Source organism: Bufo gargarizans, chromosome 8 (genome assembly GCF_014858855.1).
Source record: "Bufo gargarizans isolate SCDJY-AF-19 chromosome 8, ASM1485885v1, whole genome shotgun sequence".
NCBI classification, from domain to species: domain Eukaryota; kingdom Metazoa; phylum Chordata; class Amphibia; order Anura; family Bufonidae; genus Bufo; species Bufo gargarizans.
Window position 1 is genome coordinate 102992298 of NC_058087.1, and position 22514 is coordinate 103014811.

At 43.9% G+C, this 22514-nt stretch overlaps 1 protein-coding gene across 2 annotated transcripts in view; it reads left to right on the forward strand.

Moving 5' to 3' along the window:
* Positions 1–22514, forward strand: part of HIBCH (3-hydroxyisobutyryl-CoA hydrolase) — a 340021-nt gene that overhangs the window by 89831 nt on the left and 227676 nt on the right. For both annotated transcript variants that reach the window (XM_044305063.1, XM_044305062.1), the window contains exon 4: positions 8212–8296. In XM_044305063.1, the coding sequence (XP_044160998.1) occupies positions 8212–8296 (85 nt within the window). The remainder of the gene's footprint in view (positions 1–8211; positions 8297–22514) is intronic.

Sequence of the window (22514 nt, forward strand, 5' to 3'; positions counted from 1 at the left end):
ATCCAAATGTCTAAAAATGCCCTCCTAAAAGGAATTTGGGCCCCTTTGCGCATCTAGGCTGCAAAAAAGTGTCACACATGTGGTATCGCCGTACTCAGGAGAAGTTGGGCAATGTGTTTTGGGGTGTCATTTTACATATACCCATGCTGGGTGAGAAAAATATCTTGGTCAAATGCCAACTTTGTATAAAAAAAATGGGAAAAGTTGTCTTTTGCCAAGATATTTCTCTCACCCAGCATGGGTATATGTAAAATGACCCCCCAAAACACATTACCCAACTTCTCCTGAGTACGGCGATACCACATGTGTGACACTTTTTTGCAGCCAAGGTGGGCAAAGGGGCACACATTCCAAAGTGCACCTTTCGGATTTCGCAGGCCATTTTTTACACATTTTGATTGCAAGGTACTTCTGACACATTTGGGCCCCTAAATTGCCAGGGCAGTATAACTACGCCACAAGTGATCCCATTTTGGAAAGAAGACACTCCAAGGTATTCCGTGAGGGGCACGGCGAGTTCCTAGAATTTTTTATTTTTTGTCACAAGTTAGCGGAAAATGATGATTTTTCTTTTTTTTTCTTTTTTCCGTACAAAGTCTCATATTCCACTAACTTGCGACAAAAAATAAAAAATTCTAGGAACTCGCCATGCCCCTCACGGAATACCTTGGGGTGTCTTCTTTCCAAAATGGGGTCACTTGTGGCGTAGTTATACTGCCCTGGCAATTTAGGGGCCCAAATGTGTGAGAAGTACCTTGCAATCAAAATGTGTAAAAAATGGCCTGCAAAATCTGAAAGGTGCACTTTGGAATATGTGCCCCTTTGCCCACCTTGGCAGCAAAAAAGTGTGACACATCTGGTATCGCCGTACTCAGGAGAAGTTGGGGAATGTGTTTTGGGGTGTCATTTTACATATACCCATGCTGGATGAGAGAAATATCTTGGCAAAAGACAACTTTTCCCATTTTTTTATACAAAGTTGGCATTTGACCAAGATATTTTTCTCACCCAGCATGGGTATATGTAAAATGACACCCCAAAACACATTCCCCAACTTCTCCTGAGTACGGCGATACCAGATGTGTGACACTTTTTTGCTGCCAAGGTAGGCAAAGGGGCACATATTCCAAAGTGCACCTTTTGGATTTCACCGGTCATTTTTTACACATTTTGATTGCAAAGTTCTTCTCACACATTTGGGCCCCTAAATTGCCAGGGCAGTATAACTACCCCACAAGTGACCCCATTTTGGAAAGAAGACACCCCAAGGTATTCCGTGAGGGGCATGGTGAGTTCCTAGAATTTTTTATTTTTTGTCGCAAGTTAGTGGAATATGAGACTTTGTAAGAAAAAAATAAATAAATAAAATCATCATCATTTTCTGCTAACTTGTGACAAAAAATAAAAAGTTCTATGAACTCACTATGCCCATCGGCGAATACCTTAGGGTGTCTACTTTCCGAAATGGGGTCATTTGTGGGTTTTTTCTACTGTCTGGGCATTGTAGAACCTCAGGAATCATGACAGGTGCTCAGAAAGTCAGAGCTGTTTCAAAAAGCGGAAATTCACATTTTTGTACCATAGTTTGTAAATGCTATAACTTTTACCCAAACCATTTTTTTTGCCCAAACATTTTTTTTTATCAAAGACATGTAGAACAATAAATTTGGCGAAAAATTTATATATGGATGTCGTTTTTTTTGCAAAATTTTACAGCTGAAAGTGAAAAATGTCATTTTTTTGCAAAAAAAATCGTTACATTTTGATTAATAACAAAAAAAGTAAAAATGTCAGCAGCAATAAAATACCACCAAATGAAAGCTCCATTAGTGAGAAGAAAAGGAGGTAAAATTCATTTGGGTGGTAAGTTGCATGACCGAGCGATAAACGGTGAAAGGAGTGTAGTGCCGAAGTGTAAAAAGTGCTCTGGTCATGAAGGGGGTTTCACCTAGCGGGGCTGAAGTGGTTAAAGGGCTTCTGTCACCCCACTAAAGTGATTTTTTTTTTTGGGCTAGTGAAATTAGTTATATTGCGATATATGACAATATAATTGTGTTACTTACTTTGATCCAGCAGTTTCTGCAAAAAACAAAGTTTTAATATATGTAAATTCGGTCTCTACCAGCAAGTAGGGCGGCTACTTGCTGGTAGCTGCTGCAGAAATCCGCCCCCTCGTCGTGTTGATTGACAGGGCCAGCCGGGATCTCCTCCTCCGGCCAGCCCTGTCGGCATTTCAAAAATCGCGCGCCTGTGTGGATTCGGCGCAGGCGCTCTGAGATGAGGAGGCTCGTCTCCTCAGAACTCCCTCAGTGCGCCTGCGCCGATGACATCACCGAAATAGAAGACGTCAGCGGCGCAGGCGCACTGAGGGAGTGCTGAGGAGACGAGCCTCCTCATCTCAGAGCGCCTGCGCCGAATCCACACAGGCGTGCGATTTTTGAAATGCCGACAGGGCTGGCCGGAGGAGGAGATCCCGGCTGGCCCTGTCAATCAACACGACGAGGGGGCGGATTTCTGCAGCAGCTACCAGCAAGTAGACGCCCTACTTGCTGGTAGAGACCGAATTTACATATTATAAAACTTTGTTTTTTGCAGAAACTGCTGGATCAAAGTAAGTAACACAATTATATTGTCATATATCACAATATAACTAATTTCACTAGCCCCAAATAAAACAATCACTTTAGTGGGGTGACAGAAGCCCTTTAAGTTCTAAAAGTCTCTTCTGATATGTTTTCTGCTTCACACCCTCCAGCCTTCTTTTGCACATTTTATCTATATCTTTTTGTAGATGGGGGTCATCCGAACTGGACACAGTAATCCAGATGTAGCCTCACCAGCGCTCTATACAGTGGGATCACAATCTCTCTCTTCCTACTGTTTATACCTCTAGCTATTGTCGGGATCTGTACTCTGGGTGGGGTCAGCAATGACAAACCTCAGCAGAGACAGCAGGTTAAAAAGTCAAAACAGTTTTTCTTTTACACATCATAACAAAACATCAACCAAGTTATAACGTCATTTAGTGGGGCGAAGCTAAGGCACCAGCATAATATAAACAACAAAATAAATTCCTGCCCGTCAGGGCACTACATAGACAAGTTGTCTGTCTCACCAATACAGTGCAGTTCACAAAGGGGGGGATCTGGCTCAGACTGCTGGCAGGTCAGCTTGCTTCCTAGGCTTTCTGACCCTGACTGACCATCTAAGGCCTCTTTTTATTCCCCAGTAATGATCACAACAGCCATAAATGGGATTACCTTAGGCTAGGGGAAGTTTGCCATGCTGGAAAGGTGTGGACTGGCAGGTCCCTCTAGTAAACCTACCTACAAGTTAAAAAAAAATATCCAGCCCAGAATAGAATCTAAACAAACCTGTCCCAGCAAACTACACTTAACTGAAACCACTGCAGCTTTCTGGATTTCATTTGGCTCATTCAGCTGAGGATTTGGGGTGAAATATACACTGCTTCCAGCACTTTACCACACTATCCATCCATGCACTAGACTTGCTTTCCCAGCTGCCTGAACACACTGTGCACTCATTTTGAAGCTGTCTGATATCAGGACCCCTAGATCCTTCAACTCTGAACTCTTGGCTAACACAGAACTGCCAATATAAGTCAGAAGGTTTCTTCTACACAAGTGCATTATTTTGCATTTGGACTCGTTGAACTACAGTTAACATTGTCTGGACCACAACACAAAATACCTAGATGTGTTGTTATAAAACCTCTATATACTGTTCAGCATTGACAGTGTCTTTCCAGTTGAGCAAGCCGTAGACACTAATGCAACTCCATAATATCAAAGAGACAGGCTTTTAAACTGATGGCTAGATATCTCCTCTCCTCTTGAGTCAACAGAACACTGCTTCTATGGTATACAAAAATAAGTAAAAATTTTGATTCAACTGACCAAAGAACAGTTTTTCATTTTGCCTCAGTCTATTTAAATTGAGGTTTGACCCAGAGAAGACGGCTGCGTTTCTCAATCATCTTGATGTATGCCTGCTTCTTTGCGTGATATAACATTAAAGGGGTTGTCCAAATTCAGAGAACATATCCTCATTTTCATCCAGCCCCTCTGATGTGAACATTTTCATGCTCTGATGGGGGTCATGTAGGGTATCGGAGGAGACCAGCATTTTCTCAGAAATCTATTGCCACAATCAGATTTGCAACATCTCTTGTAGTTCAAAAGTTATCAATGCAGAAAGTTGCAACAGCAGCCGGGAACGTGTTGTCTTTGGCGTTGAACACAGAACTTTGAAGTTTTGAACTTTCTCCTACATTTCTCCTTCCCATTTGAAAAATTTGACCTTGATCCGATATGACAGCTTTCAAGATGGCAGCCCTGTTCCGGACATCACCTAAAAGATCGGCCTCCTCACCCATTACCTGCTGCGGTATTCAGATATTTCATTTTCCCTTTTGTTTCTGAAATAAATGGGTGTCCTGCGACTTTTGCCTCACTCTGTATATCCCTTTCTCCTAAGACAACAACCAGTTCAGTTTGCTTATGAATTCCTCTATGGATGGTTTTTGTTTTGTTTTTATCTAACTAGCTCAGGTCAATTACTTTTCGAGCCATATAAAGCAGCCTAGCTATGGCTATCTTTTCACATTCACAGATCCCAAGATCTTTTACATAACTAAGAATGCATATACAAGGGGTGTTAACTCAAGAAAGACTCCATACATAGAATTAGTGAGTCTGACCATATCCGTCTAATATCTTTCTAATTTGGGGCAATCACAAAACATATGCAAGATACACGCGGGATGAAGATTACATCTTTCAAACAAGCATTTAAAATTTGTTGCACATTAAAAGTCAATATTTGCTACGGGTTCCACATGGATGCCGTGATAGGTGGCCTTGTATCGTTAGCCCCATTGAATGGGGTTAAATCCATGGGTGTGTTTGTGGCAGTGCAAACCTAAAATATCTGCAGACATTTGAGGAATGGTCCTAGATTGGTATTGTGTGTTTGCCGAGGAATCTGCAACATATTTTTCTAGTATGTACAGTGGTCCCTCAAGATACAATATTAATTGGTTCCAGGAGGACCATTGTATGTGGAAATCATTGTAAGTTGAGTAATCGGTTCCAAAGCCCCAAAATCTCACCTAAGATAAGAGAAAATGAAGATTTAAGAAAAATAAGCAGATAATTAATACAGATAAAACAAGTTCTTACATATAACATTTAGGAATAGCTGCTAACTAGCAACTAATACAGCTACGTACTTTACCAGAGAAGTGGCCTTGATTGGTTGGATCTGAGTCTTGAGACATTGTATGTTGAGACTAGTTTCAACTTACGATGGGTCAGACAAGACCATTGTATGTTGAAAATATTGTATGCTGAGGCCATTGTATCCTGAGGGATCATTGTGCCTGTGTGAGCATAGCTTAAGTGTTTTTGAGGCTATGACAAGATATTGGATATCGGAAGCTAATTTATGGGGTAAGGGAATTTTAAGGCAATGATTTAAAATATTAGGAATTAAGATTGTATGAACGTAAGAATTCTAACTTGTTTCTCTATAAGGAATCATGCACACAAACGTATTTTCTTTCCGTGTCCATTCTGGGTTTTTTGCGGACCATAGGTGTAACCATTCATTTCAGTGGTTTGCAAAAAAAACTAAGTTACTCCATGTGCATTCCATTTACGTATGTCCGTTCCGCAAAAGCATAGAACATTTCCTATTATTGTCCGCATTATGGACAAGGATAGGACTGTTCTATTACGGAATGCAAACGGATGTCATCCATATTTTTTGCAGATCAGTGTTTTGCGGACCGCAAAATACATATGGTCGTGTGCATGAGCCCTAATTGGGCGTAAAAAAACTCCCCACTGAAAAAAAACTCAGTATAAGGAAAGAGTTAAAATACATATATTTAGGCTCATGAATCACCAACTGGATGGATTTTATTTCTCATGGGGAGGGGTTATTTATTGTTATAAAGAGGTTTTGTATAATATTATATCTTCTAAGCTTTACCTTTTGGAATTATTTTTCATGATATAATCATAAAGTATATGTTAAAAAGGCTGTGGCCAGCAGTGGACCTTGGTATATAAACGTCAATTTTTTTTTTTAAGCTTAAAACCCTAGTAAAATGGTTTTCCCTGCCACATACCATATTTTTCGCTTTATAAGACCAGGTATATAACCAGGTTTAAGGTGGAAAATAAGAAAAACATATTTTTCATCAGACCCCCATAAATATCTGGACATCAGATCAGACCCCCTTAAATATCAGGACAGCTGATCAAGCCCCCATATCAGGACATCACACCAGCCCTTCATGTCAGAACCCCATCAGACCTTATATCAGCCCACATAATGAGACCCCCATCCGACCTTATATCAGCTCACATAGTGAGACCCCCATCAAACCTCAGATCAGATTTAAAATAAAAACAATCTCTTACCTGTCCTGTGCCGCGGCTCCTCTCCACCTCTGGCAGAAGTCGCTCTCCCCTGTCTTCCCGGCCTGCGCTGCTCTGTCACCTGACTGCGTGCAGCATCAGGTCATAGTGCGCGCACTACGTCCTGACGCTGTACGCACCTAAAGCGTACTAGTGAAGCGCTTAATAGTATTACCTTTTAAAAGACGCACAGCCGCCCCCCCCCCCCCCCCACACTTTTTTGGGGTGGGGGGGTGAGAGTGCGTCTTATAAAGCAAAAAATATGGTACATTTCTAATACAACTATAGGATATCCCGTGAATGGTATTGATCAACTCTCCAGCTGTTGTGAAACTGCAACTCCCAGCATGCTAAATTCACCTATATAGGCGTTCTGAAAACAGATGAGCAAATCTGCATTCTGGTAGTTAAAGTTTCACAAGGGTGGGATGCTGGAGGTTGCTGGCCCCTGATATACACTCACCTAAAGAATTATTAGGAACACCATACTAATACTGTGTTGGACCCCCTTTTGCCTTCAGAACTGCCTTAATTCTACGTGGCATTGATTCAACAAGGTGCTGATAGCATTCTTTAGAAATGTTGGCCCATATTGATAGGATAGCATCTCGCAGTTGATGGAGATTTGAGGGATGCACATCCAGGACACGAAGCTCCCGTTCCACCACATCCCAAAGATGCTCTATTGGGTTGAAATCTGGTGACTGTGGGGGCCATTTTAGTACAGTGAACTCATTGTCATGTTCAAGAAACCAATTTGAAATGATTCAAGCTTTTGTGATATGGTGTATTATCCTGCTGGAAGTAGCCATCAGAGGATCATGAAGGGATCGACATGGTCAGAAACAATGCTCAGGTAGCCCGTGGCATTTAAACGGTGGCCAATTGGCACTAAGGGGCCTAAAGTGTGCCCAGAAAACATCCCCCACACCATTACACCACCACCAGCCTGCACAGTGGTAACAAGGCATGATGGTTACATGTTCTCATTCTGTTTACGCCAAATTCAGACTCTACCATTTGAATGCCTCAACAGAAATCGAGACTCATCAGACCCGGCAACATTTTTCCAGTCTTCAACAGTCCAATTTTGGTGAGCTCGTGCAAATTGTAGCCTCTTTTTTTTTTTTTTTTCTATTTGTAGTGGAGATGAGTGGTACCCGGTGGGGTCTTCTGCTGTTGTAGCCCATCCGCCTCAAGGTTGTGTGTGTTGTGGATTCACAAATTCTTTGCTGCATACCTCGGTTGTAACGAGTGGTTATTTCAGTCAACGTTGCTCTTCTATCAGCTTGAATCAGTCGGACCATTCTCCTCTGACCTCTAGCATCAACAAGGCATTTTCGCCCACAGGACTGCCGCATACTGGATGTTTTTCCCTTTTCACACCATTCTTTGTAAACCCTAGAAATGGTTGTGCGTGAAAATCCCAGTAACTGAGCAGATTGTGAAATACTCAGCCCGGCCCGTCTGGCACCAACAACCATGCCACGCTCAGAATTGCTTAAATCACATTTCTTTCCCATTCTGACATTCAGTTTGGAGTTCAGGAGATTGTCTTGACCAGGACCACAACCCTACATGCATTGAAGCAACTGCCATGTGATTGGTGTTCCTAATAATTCTTTAGGTGAGTGTATATATTCACTTGATACACCAGACAAAATGTTTCATTAATTTAACAGTAATGTAGGGGTAAAAACTGTTTTTATATTTATTTGTTGTAAATTACTGTTTTGTTTTTGTTTTTTTCTGTTTTTTTTTTTAGATTTGGGAAGAGGACTCCGAAACATTTCTAGTGATTATCAAGGGTGCTGGGGGCAAAGCTTTCTGTGCTGGAGGAGACATAATTGGTGAGGGCTAAAGGGAATTTGTCACCAGGGATGTCCCAATCCAGCTGTTTGTATAGACACATACCTGTGGTTCACTTGATTTAAAACGCTGTTTTTCTTTTGTACATTCAAGGCTCCTTTTCTTAATCCCTTCAGGACTCCATTTCATTTTTAGTTGTAAATCTTTTTTATTAGTAACAAGGATACATGAAGATTTCAGCAGTAATAATATTATAATTAGATTTCCGCACACAGGCGATGGATTATAAGATATTGAAAAAGGAAATACATCAAGGTAGACAAAAGTCACAATCGGAGTTCCACTGATAATACGTTCACGGACCATCGTAGTGGTGATTACACCGGCACATCACACTGGGTCGAAATTAAAATGTCAGTCCATATCCGTACATTGTGGAAGCAAATATTAGCTCCATGCGTGGAGTTGCAAAAAAGATTCCAGTAGTGTTATAAAATGGCAGGCAGTATGAACACTGAATAAACATGTACAAATATAACAGATGTAACATGGGGAGCTTACTTGAGGCAAATCTATTCATAAGAAAGAGGAGTAAAGGTGCGTTAATTCCTATGAAATACAAAAGAGCTAAACACAATAATGCTTATCGCTGTTAATAAGAAGTGTGTTAAAGGGAGAAAAAGGACCGCATTTAGCCACTGTTGAAAAAGCATATACAATAAACCAGACATTGTTACATGGAAACATAAGGTAACTCATAGTGCCCGAAAAATCTTCCATGGAGACTATGTATTCACAAACTGTTCATGTCGTCTATCTATCCACGAAGTGAGTTCCTCCAATCTACACAACTGGTCGACTCTGTCTATCCATTCTGCCTTGGATGGAGGTGTATAGGTACCAGCATCTTGGCCGCGACTATGAGGTATGTAATTAGGTCTCGCTTGTGAGGTCGGAAGGAGGGTGAGTCGTGCCACAACAAAATTAGATTGTGTGTAAGTGTGATGGGATTAGTACGAATATAATTAATGACCTCCTCCACTGCTGCCCAAAAGCGTCTGATTTTCGGACACATCCACCAGATATGCAAGAAGGAACCCACTTCTGTATTACATCTCCAACACATTGCACTATCCAACACCCCTCTCCGATACAAGAACTCAGGTGTCTTGTACCACCTGGAGGTAGTTTTGTATGAGTTTTTTTCTGTAGCCTAACACAGCGTAATACGCCATGTGATCTGCTAAGTGTTTGTTGCACCTCATCCGCAGTAAAGTGAGTCTTTAATTCCTCTTCCCAGTCTAAAATAAAACTTGGGGTTCTAGCATCTGGGGCGTACAAGAAAAATGTCTGTATCTTTTGATAAACCTTTCGTCAGAGGTTTGGCCGAGAGGAGTGCCCCTTCGAAATCCGTGGTTTGTCTACTCGGGCTGTGTGAGTCAAGAAAGCGTCGACAGACTAGTCTGAAATGTGAGTACTGTAAAATGTGCAGGGGAACAGCAGGGAGCTTTTGCGATAAGGAGGTAAAGGATGGTATTTCCTGAGAAGAACGGATATAGGACATTGGTCCAGGTGGCTCCACAGTTTCCTGCTGTGCTCCAGGACTGGATTTATGCCAACTAGGGAGGAAAGAAAGCAAGCGGGTGTAAGAGGGGAGTGGAATGAGGCAATCGACTGGTGATTTCGGGATCCGCGCCAGGCCACCACCATACCTTTTTGGTTATAATGTTTGGTATGTCTCGCGGGGGGGGGGGGGGGGGGGGGGGAATATGGGGCGTCTGACCAAATCAGGTGTAGGAAATTATCTGCTAAACCGTCCCTCTCTAGCTTAATTGACATAGTTTCCTGAATACTTATTCCAGTCGAGCCAGCGTTGTAGTTGGATGGCTATATAATAATTTTTGGGATCTGGAAGGCCTATACCTCCTAGTTTCTTGGGCAGCGACAAGAGTTTGTAACTAAGTCGGGGGTGGAACCCTTTCCATATAAATCATGAGAACATTTTCCTGACTTTCGTGAAAAAGGAGGCAGGAAGATGTATCTGGGCTTCCTGCATCAAATATATACGTTTGGGCAGTATATAAGTGGTGATGTTGTTTTTCTTCCCTATCCATGATGGATAAGGGAGATTGTCCATGGATAATTACGTTGATATGGTGTTTAGTTAGGGACTTTAGTTCAGCTCATAGATTTTAGAAAGGTCTGCCGGCACCTTCATCTCTAGATACCTTTATATAGGAATCTTGCCACGCAAAGGGACAGGTAGCTCTTAATTGTTGGGCTTGTTTCTCCAACTGATATTTTCAGTACTTCTGATTTCCCATAGTTTGTTTTGGCCGAAATCCTGCAATAGTGCCAGGACGTGGTATTTGTAATAAATATAAGCAAATCATCTGCGTAGGCAGCGGCCGGATGAGTATCAGAAGGAGCCAGGAGGCCTTGAATATGTGGGTGCCGTCAAATGGATTAAATCAGGGGTTCCATGCATATAACAAATAGACTAGGAGAAAGGGGACAGCCCTGCCGCATCCCGTTATTTATTTCGAAAGAGGGTGACAACATATTTACTTTAACCTTCGCTGTAGGATTCTTACAAAGGGTCAATATGGCCTGGATAAACTGGGCGGGGATCCCAAATCGGAGCAAAGTTTCCTGCATGTAAAGCCAGTCGACTGTCGAATGCCTTCTCGGCATCAGTGACGAGAAGGACCAGATTAGATTTAGTTTGTTTGGTATAGTGTATGGGATTCAGCACCCTATTGGCATTGTCTTTCCCCTCCTTATTCGGTACAAAACCAGTCTGTTCTTTATGGATTAGCTGTGGAAGTAAAGCTTGGAGACGCGTGGCCAAGATCTTTGCCCACAGTTTGATGTCTCAGTTCAGCAGTGAGATGGGCCGAAAACTACAGCATAATTCAAATTTTTTCCCTGCCTTTTGGGAGCACCGTAATATGTTCTTCCAACGTTTTTTTAGGCAATTCCTCCCCTGATTAGCAATGTTTGACATAGTAATAGAAGATGAGGCAATAACACTTGTTTCAATTTTCGGTAGTACACCATGGGGAGACCATCAGGTTCTGGGCTCTTGCCCGTAGGGGTAGACATTATAGCATTGTTTATTTCGGAGGCGGTAATAGGAGCTAGTAGAGAGGAGGACATCTCAGAAGACCGTGTCGAGAGGTGGAGATCCGTCAAAAAGGAAATAATGTCCCTATGTCGTGCATCTGTCGAGGGGCAGTTCATCAATAGTCAGGTTATAGAGATGGCCGTAGAAGCGAGCAAACAGCTGCTATGTCATCTGTACGGGTCAGTAGGTCGGCCTTGTTAGACCTAATCGAGGAGATGTATGTACACGATAGTGGCCCTTTAAGAAGCCGACATCATCTTTCCTCCTCTATCCCCGTGGGTGTAGATTTTTTATTTTGCGTATAACATGCTCTTTGCAAATTGCACCCCTAATAGGTAATTGAGTTGCCCCCGTAAAGCTGTAAGTTCCGCCAATTGACCATTTATGAGTTTATTCTAGGGCCGATATTTTTTAGCTAACAGATCTTCCATGGCCTTTAACCTCTTCTTCTTTTTTTTGTCGCGGAACCCAATGAGATTAGCTCCCCCCTGAGAAGGCCTTATGAGCTTCCCATACAATGGGTGCAGAGACCTCAGGGGTAGCATTGGTGGAGAAAAAGCTTGTGAGTTTCTCCTTCAAGGTGTCTATCGTCTGTTCATCTTAACAGCATCTCATTGAGTCTCTACGACCAAAAGCGCTTATTCAGGGATGGAAGGAGAACGGTTATGTGAACTGGGGCATGATCAGATATGGAAATCGACCCTAAATGTGTATCACCAACCCCTGGTAATAAATTCTGTGAGACGAACAGGTAGTCGATACGCTGCTAAGAGTGGTGGGCTTGCGAGAAGGAGAAATCCTTCTCTTCTGGATGTAGAGTTCTCAATGTGTCCACCACCTGCAGGTCTCCCAGCGCCTCCTCTACCTTACTTAATCCCCGGATGGAGATAGCGGAGCGGTTTGAGGAGGAATCCAATAAAGGGTTAAGGGTGAGATTAAAATCCCCACCTACGTCCAGTGAGCCCTCTGTGAACGTGCCCAATTTATGAAATACCTAATTGAACCACCTGACTTGCCCTTTTGTTCGGGGCATATATATTGGCTAGCGTAATGGGAGCATCATCCAATTTCCCCTTAACAAAAACATATCTCCCATCTGGGTTGCTAATGGATTGAGACAGGGAAAATGTCACTCCTTTCTTAAAAGCTATGCTCGTTCCCCAGGATGTGTGTGTTCCATAACAGCTGTGAAACCATTGGTCATATGGGTTTCTTGCAGAAAGAAAACAGATGGGGAGAGTTTGCGTATCAGGGCGAATATTTGGGACCTCTTCTGCGGTACATTAAAACCCTTCACATTAAGAGAGTATATTGTGTGTTTAGACATGTCAACTAATACATATGAGCAATACATATTCTTTGAGCATCATAGCAAGCCTCCCAAATTTCCTTACAGGAAGAAACAAATGTTAAAGGGTTTCTACCACTTCGGTTTCACATATTTAGCTGTCAGACACTAGCGATCCGCTAGTGTCTGCTCTGCCCAACCATCCTAATATAATTGCTTTTGGGGCAGCCGTTTTGCTAAAAAAAAGAACTTTTATTAATATGCTAATGAGCCTCTAGGTGCTATGGGGGCGTCATTAGCACCTAGAGGCTCCGTCTACCTTCAGAAACTGCCGCCGCCCAGCGCGTCCCTCCAGCCCGCCCATCTCCTCCTGAATGCGATCCTCCTTGTGAGCGTATGTATTCTGCGCATGCGCAGTGAATGTCTGACCGCTTCCTTGCTCAGACATCTCTACTGCGCCTGCGCGATGACGCCATAGTGCTCCGAGAAACAGGCGCAGTGGAGATGTCTGAGCAGGGAAGCTGTCAGACATTCCCTGCGCATGCGCCGAATACAGGCGCTCACAAGGAGGATCGCATTCAGGACGCGCTGGGCGGCGGCAGCTTCTGAAGGTAGACGGAGCCTCTAGGTGCTAATGACGCCCCCATAGCACCTAGAGGCTCATTAGCATATTAATAAAAGTTCTTTTTTTAGCAAAACGGCTGCCCCAAAAGCAATTATATTAGGATGGTTGGGCAGAGCAGACACTAGCGGATCGCTAGTGTCTGACAGCTAAATATGTGAAACCGAAGTGGTAGAAACCCTTTAACAAGAACACTAACAATGAACCTATGCAAAAGACAAGCCTAAGATGGTCTGCCGCGGTCACCAGAACAGGAATAGGCGACACAATCATCAATCTGCCCGGAATGGCTTGATAAAGGTGTTGTGGCTCACAGGGGGGGGGGCTAGGGCTAGCCAGTGAAGAAATCGGCCTGCCCCACATGGTTTGATCATGAGGGGGAGGAATCGAAAGAAAAGGTAAAAAGTCAAACAGAGGGGGTTAAAGAATCCCCAGTGAGAAGTGGAGACATCATAGCTCCTAAGTGGGAGAGACAAGAGACGAGAGAGAAAAAAAGAGGAAGGAAAGGAATATAAAAGTGGGGGGGGGGGGGGGGGGGAGAAAATTCTGTACTTGCATGTACACTCCAAATGTTCATGTTATGGCGGTCTTTGGCAGGTTTCTTCTCTCCTCTCCTTTCTTCTCTGTTTCTTTTCGCCAGATGAGCACCATGGATCCTGTGGAGGGGGAAGGGGAGGTAAGTTGTCTTCCAAAGGAACAGGCATCCAAGAGGGAACTTGTACAGGAGGAATGTCCAGCTTTTTCCAAACCCTTCTGCAACTCCTCTGGGCTACGGATTATAATCTGCTTGTTATTCTTGAGGACCGAGATCCCAAACGGGTAGGTCCACCTATACACCAGGTTATGCGCTCTAAGGTGCTCCAGCAAGGGTTTCATGGTTCGCCTTTTGGCTAGGGTGGTAGGAGACAAGTCTTGATAAATCTGGACCGGATTAGAGTCCAACAGAACCTCTCCCTGTTCTCGAAGCTTGTCTCAAAATGACAGTTGTTTCAGCGAAATTAAGCATTTTGCAGATGACGTCCCTTGGGTGATCGTTGTGGCCCGGATTAGGGCGAAGCGCTCCACGTATGTGCTTGATAACAATGGACGACGCTCTTTGCAGTCCTAGGACCGTAGAGAAGATATCAGCGGCCACCTGTGGCATACGCAAGTTGTTCCTGTGATTCCGGTTCTCTAGTTCCTCAATTTGATTAAATGCTACATTGAGCTGCCGCTGACTCTCTAAGAACTTTTGCCGGACCGCCATGTCGAATGTGAGCATAGAGGCCTGTTGTTCCTCAACTGCGTCAACGCGACTTCCAAGATGGCGGAGGTCCGCCCTGATGTCTTTCATTTCTTTCAGAAGAGGGTGGAGGGCTTGAGTGATGGTGGTCTTGAGAAAAGCCCTGGTGATCGGCTCAGAATCCCTCTTAGCCACGTACAGGCTATCTGCGCCTGAGTCATCTCCCGCTGCGGGGTCAGGCGGGTCCGGCGCCATCTTTGGTAGCGTGGCCGCAGCGCCAACTGCTGAATCCTTTTTCTTCAGGAACCGCTCTATCTCCGCTTGTTGTCTCTCCGACCGAGGTGTTCCAGGAACATCCTTGCTTCTATCCCTTCCGATTTTCCCCATCTTATTGTTCTGGAATGGTGATGTAAGGCGCCAAGTGGGAGAGGAGCTCCGGAATAGGCTTCCCATGCGCGAGCAGGCTCCGCCCTCCATTCCATTTTTGACCTGAAGGACGAGGCAATTTTTTTCCAAATCTGATATGTCACTATCTGGTAATAATTTTGCTGCGCTTTTACTTATCAGAGCAATTCTGAGGTTATTTTCTATTGGCATATTGTACTTTATGATGGTGATAAATTTGAGTCGAAATTTTTCACTTTTATGTCAAAAAAATATATAATTTTAGAGAAAATTCAGAAAAATTAGCAATTCTCTGAATTTGGATTTCTCTGCTTTTAAGATTCCCTATATGTCTACTTTATGTAGAATTTTAAAAGCAGTTTTTAAATCTTAACCGCTCAATTCAGTTATGAAGTCACTTTGAGTGGCTTGCATAATAGAAACCACAAGTAAACGACCCCATTTTGGAAACTACACCCCTCAAATCATTCAGTTGTTCCACAAGAATTAACCTCTTCAGGACACATGACGTACCGGCGGGCGGTTATCGGAACCCGGTGCCTGCTCAAATAATTAAGCAGGCACCTTGGCTAGATGCGTCGGGGGGTATTGTGAACCCCCCCCCCCCATGTCGGTGATCGCAGCAAACTGCAGGTCAATTCAGACCTGCGGTTTGCGTTTTCGGGTTATTCGGGTCTCTGATCGGTGGTGCGAATTTTACCCCACCAATCACCATCCTGCAATCCTCTGATTGGTTGGTGGGCGGGCCGGTGGGAGATTCAAATGTTGCCAGCGCTCCTCTCCTCCTCCTTTTGTGTCCTGAAGCAGAGAAGAGAGGAACGCTGCCTGCACGTCGTTGTCTATCTGAGCCAGCATCACCCCATCTGTGCCCCAGCACCCCCCATCTCATTAGCAGGTAATTAGGGAAAGTATAGAATAAGGTTGGGCTAGGCAGGAATAATAAAGGGAAAGTTAGTGTGAAAAAAAGTTTTATTGCATCACCCTACTGGGGTCCACAGGGGTGCTGCCGCTTGCTGTGGCCAGCACTCTTAGCGTCCGGCCACTGTTAACGCATCGCACACCCCACCGCTGATCAACTTCAGACGGTTGATCAGCGGTTTTGAATCGTTTTTTTTTTCACATTTTTTGGGCTTTTTTTTTTTGTTAGTCTGTTAGTTTTTCTGTTTATTTTAGGGTAAGTTCGCGAACACCCGTGCCCCCACACACATGCACACCAAATAAAGATTTACACACATTCACATATACACGCAGGCGCACACTCCCCTATGGCCCGCCGGATGTTCTCGGCAGAGGAGGCATACGCCCAGCTTGCCTCAGAGTCCGAGATTCCCAGTGAGGACGAGGATGACCCCACTTTCCTGTTGTAATCTGTGTCCTTCTCCTCATCTAGCAATGATGATGAGCCCCCAAGGCGGCGGACACGCCGCCAGGCGGAGCAAGGGGACCGCCATGTTGGGGACCCCGTGGCCCACCCTAGTACGAGCAGCTCTGGGGCTCGTACTAGTTTTCCGCCCCACCAGTTAAATCCACCGGAAATCCATGCTGGTGAACTTGTCTGGTGTACCCCAGAGTGATATGAGCCAGTGATTCCTGATTTTGTAGGCCAACCAGGAATCCAGATTTCCACAGTGGGCTTCACTGAATGACTGACTTTTTTTGTAATTATTATTATATTTTTTTTTTTTTCAGTGACCAACTGGTAAGTCTAATGGTGGAGCAGACAAACCTGTACGTCCAACAGTTCGTTGCTCAACACCCGGGTTCCTTTTTGGCTAGGCCCGGTGGCTGGACGCCGGTCAGTGCAGCCGAGATGGACATTTTGGGGCCTCGTGCTGCATATGGGCCTAGTCAAGAAACCTAGTGTCAGGCATTACTGGAGTGGGGACGTCCTCTACCAGACCCCACTTTACAGTACGCCCATGACACGCCTAGTCAAGAAACCTAGTGTCAGGCATTACTGGAGTGGGGACGTCCTCTACCAGACCCCACTTTACAGTACGGCCATGACACGCTCCCGGTTTGAGGCCATCCGGAAATGTCTGCATTATTCAGATAATAGAGCATGTCCTCCCCGAGGTGATCCTGCCCATGACCGTCTGTATAAGATACGGCCGGTCATCGATCACTTTGGGGCCAAATTTGTACAAGCCTACGCGGTTGATGAGTCTCTCATTGCTTTCAAGGGGAGACTCATTTTCCGCCAGTATGTTCCCTCTAAGCGGGCGAGGTATGGCGTGAAGCTATACAAACTTTGTGAGAGTACCTCAGGATACACTTACAAGTTTTGTGTGTACGAGGGACGAGATTCCCGTATTCAACCCCCAGAATGCCCCCCCACTCTGGGTGTTGGCGGGAAACTTGTGTGGGACCTTATGCACCCACTGCTAGATAAGGGTTACCACCTTTTACGTAGATAACTTTTATACTAGTATCCCCTTGTTCCAGTCCCTTGCCGCCAGATCCACGTCTGCTTGTGGGACCTTGCGGAAAAATGAACGCGGCCTCCCTACCCTCCCCCTTCTGGTACCTATCCCCAGGGGTGAGATCTGTGCCCTTACCACTGGAAACCTGTTGCTGGTCAGGTATAAGGACAAGAGGGATGTCCTTGTACTGTCCACAACGCATGGTAACGGCATCACCCCTGTCCCTGTGCGAGGTACTGTGGCAATGGTCCTCAAGCCCGATTGTATCGTCGACTACAATCGGTATATGGGAGGAGTTTATCTCTCTGATCAAGTCCTCAAGCCATATAATGCCATGCGCAAAACCCAGGCATGGTACAAAAAAGTTGCGGTCTACTTGTTGCAGGTTGCAATGTGCAACTCTTTTGTGCTGTCCCAGAGCGCTGGCAACACAGGGACATTCCTTCAGCTCTACGAGGCAGTCCTCAAGGCCCTGATCTTTTCGGACCGGGAAAGAGCAGGCCGGAGTACCTTGGGAATTGGAGGCGCCCGGATCGTCCCTGGCCAACACTTTCCAGGTGTGGTCCCCATACTGGAAAGAAGGCACGAACCCCAAAAAGGTGCAGAGTGTGTCACAGGAGGGGGATACGGAAGGACACCACTGCTCAATGTGACACGTGCCCTGATCATCCGGGCCTCTGCATTATTGGTTTCTACAGGGAATATCACACTTCCTTGGAGTACTAAATTTATATCCCAATTTAGCCACTGACATCGGATAAAAAAACTGGTTCTCAGACTTGAGACACCCCAAAAAATTGTAAAAACTAAAATAATGTAAAAAAAAAGTATACAAATTAGGTATCTCCGCGTCAGTAATAATCTCTATAAAAATACTCCATGACCTAACCCCCCCAGATTAACACTGTCCCCCCAAAAAAGTGCAAAAAAAGGTGCAAAAAAGTTTTTACATAACAAAGTTTAATAGCAAGCGATCAAAAAGTCAAATAGCCCCCAAAATAGTGCCAATAAAACCGTCGTCTCATCCCGCAAAAAATGAGCCCCCACATAAGATAATCGGCAAAAAAGTTAGACTTTAGAGATACAAAATAAAAAATTTGTATCAAAAAGGATAATATAGTCTAAAACCTAGGTATCGCCACATCCGTAAGAATCTCCTCTATATAAATACCCCATGACCTAACCCCCCCCCCAGATTAACCCTGTCAAAAAAATAAATATTAAAAACTGTACTAAAAACAGCTATTTTTGGCACTTTTCCATTTCAATCCGTTTTTTCCACTAACAAAGAAAGGGTTAACAACCAAACAAAACTTAATATTTATTACCCTGATACTGCAGTTTACAGAAACGGCACATTTGCAGTCGTAAACTGCTGTATCACTACAAGGCAGGGCGCAAAAGGAAAGGACCGACATGGTTTCTGGAAGGCCGATTTTTTGGGCCTTTTTTATTGACACCATGTCCTTTTTTGAAGCACCCCTGATGCACCCCTAGAGTAAAAACTCCCTAAAAGGGACCCCATCTAAGAAACTACACCCCTCAAGGTATTCAAAACTGATTTGACAAACTTTATTTACCCTTTAGGTATTCCTCAATAGTTAATGGCAAATGGAGATGAAATTTCAGAATTTACATTTTTGGAAACCTTGCCTCACAAAAATGTAATATAGAGCAACCAAAAATCATATTTACCCTAAAAATAGTCCCAACAAAACTGCCACCTTATCCCGTAGTTTCCAAAATGGGGTCACTTTTAGGGAGTTTTTACTCCAGGGGGGTTGAAACAGGACAAATAAACCGGTGTAAATAAACCGGTCCATAAAAATCAGCCCTCCAAAAACCACATGGTGCTCCTTTCCCTCTACGCCCCGCCATGTGGCCGTACAGTAGTGTACGACCACATTTGGGGTGTTTCTGTAAACGGGCAGGGCAATAAAGATACAGTCTTGTTTGGCTGTTAACCCTTGCTTTGTTAGTGCAACACCTAAAGGGTTAACGACGTTTGTAAAATCAGTTTTGAATACCTTGAGGGGTGTAGTTTCTTAGATGTGGTCACTTTTAGGGTGTTTCTACTGTAGGGGTGCATCAGGGGGGCTTCAAATGGGACATGGTGTAAATAATCCAGTCCTGGAAAATCTGCCTTCCAAAAACCATACGGCGCACCTTTCACTCTACGCCCTACTGTACAGTAGTGTACGACCACATGTGGGGTGTTTCTGTAAACTGCAGAGTCAGGGCAATAAAGAAACAGTCTTGTTTGGCTATTAACCCTTGTTTTGTTAGTGGAAAGAATTGGTTAAAATTGAAAATTTGGCAAAAAAATGAAATTCTCGAATTTCATCCCCATTTGCCAATAACTCTTGTGCAACACCTAAAGGGTTAACAAAGTTTGTAAAATCAATTTTGAATACCTTGAGGGGTATAGTTTCTAGAATGGGGTCATTTTTGGGCGGTTTCTATTATGTAAGCCTCGCAAAGTGACTTCAGACTTGAACTGGTCCCTAAAAAATGGGTTTTATGACAATTTCTGAAAAATTTCAAGATTTGCTTCTAAACTTCTAAGCCTTGTAACAACATCCCCAAAAAATAAAATATAATTCCCAAAATGATCCAAACATGAATAGACATATGGGGAATGTAAAGTAATAACTATTTTTGGAGGTATTACTATGTATTGTAGAAGTAGAGAAATTGAAACTTGAACATTAAAAAAAAAAATTGCTGAGTTTTGGTATTTTTTTTTATAAATAAAAATTAATTTTACCAGTGTCATGAAGTACAATATGTGACGAAAAAACAATCTCAGAATGGCTTGGATAAGTCAGAGTTTTAAAGTTATCACCACTTAAAGTGACATAAGGTGAAATAAGGATGTGTCCCAAAGGGGTTTAAGGGGTTCTGCACTTTGTTTTAACTGATGATCTATCAGCTGTTTGAGAAGGCAGTGGCGATGGCAGTAGCGCCGCAGCCTTCTCACTGTTTACCGTTGGTCGATTGATGTCACGACTAGTATCAACTTGCATGGTCACGGCTAAACTCTGTTTACTTGAATGGAGCTTTGCCTTGCCCACGCTAGTTGATACTAGTCGTGACGTCACCGGGCCGGCGGTAAACAGTGAGAAGGCCGCAGGAGCGCTGCAGCCTTCTCAAACAGCTGATCGTCGGGGGTCCCGGGTGTCAGTCCCCCGCTGATCAGAAGCTGGTTATCTATCCAGAGGATAGATCCTCAGTTAAAACAAAGTGCAGAACCCCTTTAAAGGAATAGAGAGGTGAAATTTCAAAATATAATTATTTTTTTCTTTGCAGATTTTCTACTTTAATCCATATTTCCTGTAATGTAGAAAGGGTTAACAGCCAAACAAAGCTTAATATTTATTACCCTGATTCTGCAGTGTATAGAAAAACACACGGCAGGGCTCACAAGGGAGCATTATGACATTTGGAGGACAGATTTTGGTGGAATGGTTTTCCAGTGCCATGTTGTGTTTTGAAGAAACACTGAGGTCCCCGTGCAGTGGAAACTCCCAAAATATGACGCCATTTTGGAAACTTCACCCCTCACTGTTGGACGGCAGCGCTCCCACAATGATGAAAACAGCTGATAAGCAGGGGTGCAGATTCTTAACTTATCTGTTAGTGTTACAGACTATTTATATGGGAGGACTGAGTAGGCAGTTATCAGGAACATTTCTTATAATTGCCTACCCATCAGAGGAGGTGAAAGCGGTGTTTACATGCAGCAATTACCTGCGCTGTATGGGAACAAGTGATAAGTGCTGCAATTAATTGTTGCTATACAGATTCAATGTTTCCCCGCAGCACAATCTGCTTCCCAGATACTGTGATTTAAAGACCCCTTTACACTGACGACAAACTGGCAATTATACAGAAGTAGCATTCTTAGGAACAGTTATTCCCAATGATTGCCCTGTGTAAAGGTGTCACCATTTGCCTAGTGAACAAGCTCATTCATTGGGTGAAAGCATCGCTCATGTGGTCACCAAAATCATAATTTCTGGGCCACAGTTTGTGATATGTAAACTGGGATCTGCTGCGCAGAAACAATGAATTTGTATGGGGATGAGTGATCACAGTAGTGATCGCTTTTTCTAAAACAGAAGAGATGATTGCTTTGATGTCCTCTGATGAACTTGCAATTATCGGGAACAAAGCATTTGTTCATGAAAATTGCGTGCTCAGTTGGTCTGTGTAAAGGGACCTTTTAGGTGTCAGAATCGGTGTTTGCTCTTTTGCAGCGTATATACTTGGTGGCATCTTACTTTGCTGTGATACAGGCTGCCACGCTGGCAGCCATTATCGCAGTAGGTGCTCTCCAGGCCTCTTGCAAAATCTAATGTGGCTATCAATGGCAAACAATAGTGCTCAGTGATGGAAGCAGGTTGGCACTAATGATAGTGTTTGCAGCAGAGCTGGAGAGTGCTTACTGCCATAATGCATTGTGTGGAGACAAGCAGGAATAACACCAGATGAAGTGGGACATCAATACCTACCATGGACGTTTTCATCTGGTGTTCGAGGAGAAGGTAACATTGACCTGCTTTTAGTATGTCCAGAGTATTGTGTGACTGGTTCTACTGGCATTTTTTAATCTGTCGGGGCAGGGATGGGCAAACTGTGGCTCTCCAGCTGTTGTAAAAATCTACAAATCCCGTCATGCCCTGCTGTAGGCTGATGGCTGTAGGCATACTGGGCATACTGCGAGTTGTAGTTTTACAACAGCTGGAAAGCCGCAGTTTGCCCATCCCTGGGTTACAAGATGTGGTGTTTCAGCAAGATAATGCCCACCCACACGCTGCCTGATCTACACAACATATGCTCTTCAGGGTATCCAGCAGTTCCTCTGACTTGCTTGATCGCAAAATTCATCACCGATTGAAAATGTCTGAGACTGGATGGGGTGTTGGATCTCCCATGCAAAGCCGCAAACAACCACCTTGGCTGAACTACAGTTCCACGTTGAAAGGATATCCAGCATATGTGTGACTATTACCATGACAGAGAGGCTACCTGTATTGTAGCAAGGGGAGATACCAACTAGTTCTACTGAAACCTTGATTAAATGTATACCCTGCTTCAGGACCCAAAATAAAGGGTGCACCACCTGGGTTGTTTGATCATTGACAAAGTACCTCTAGCAGTTTAGACTTT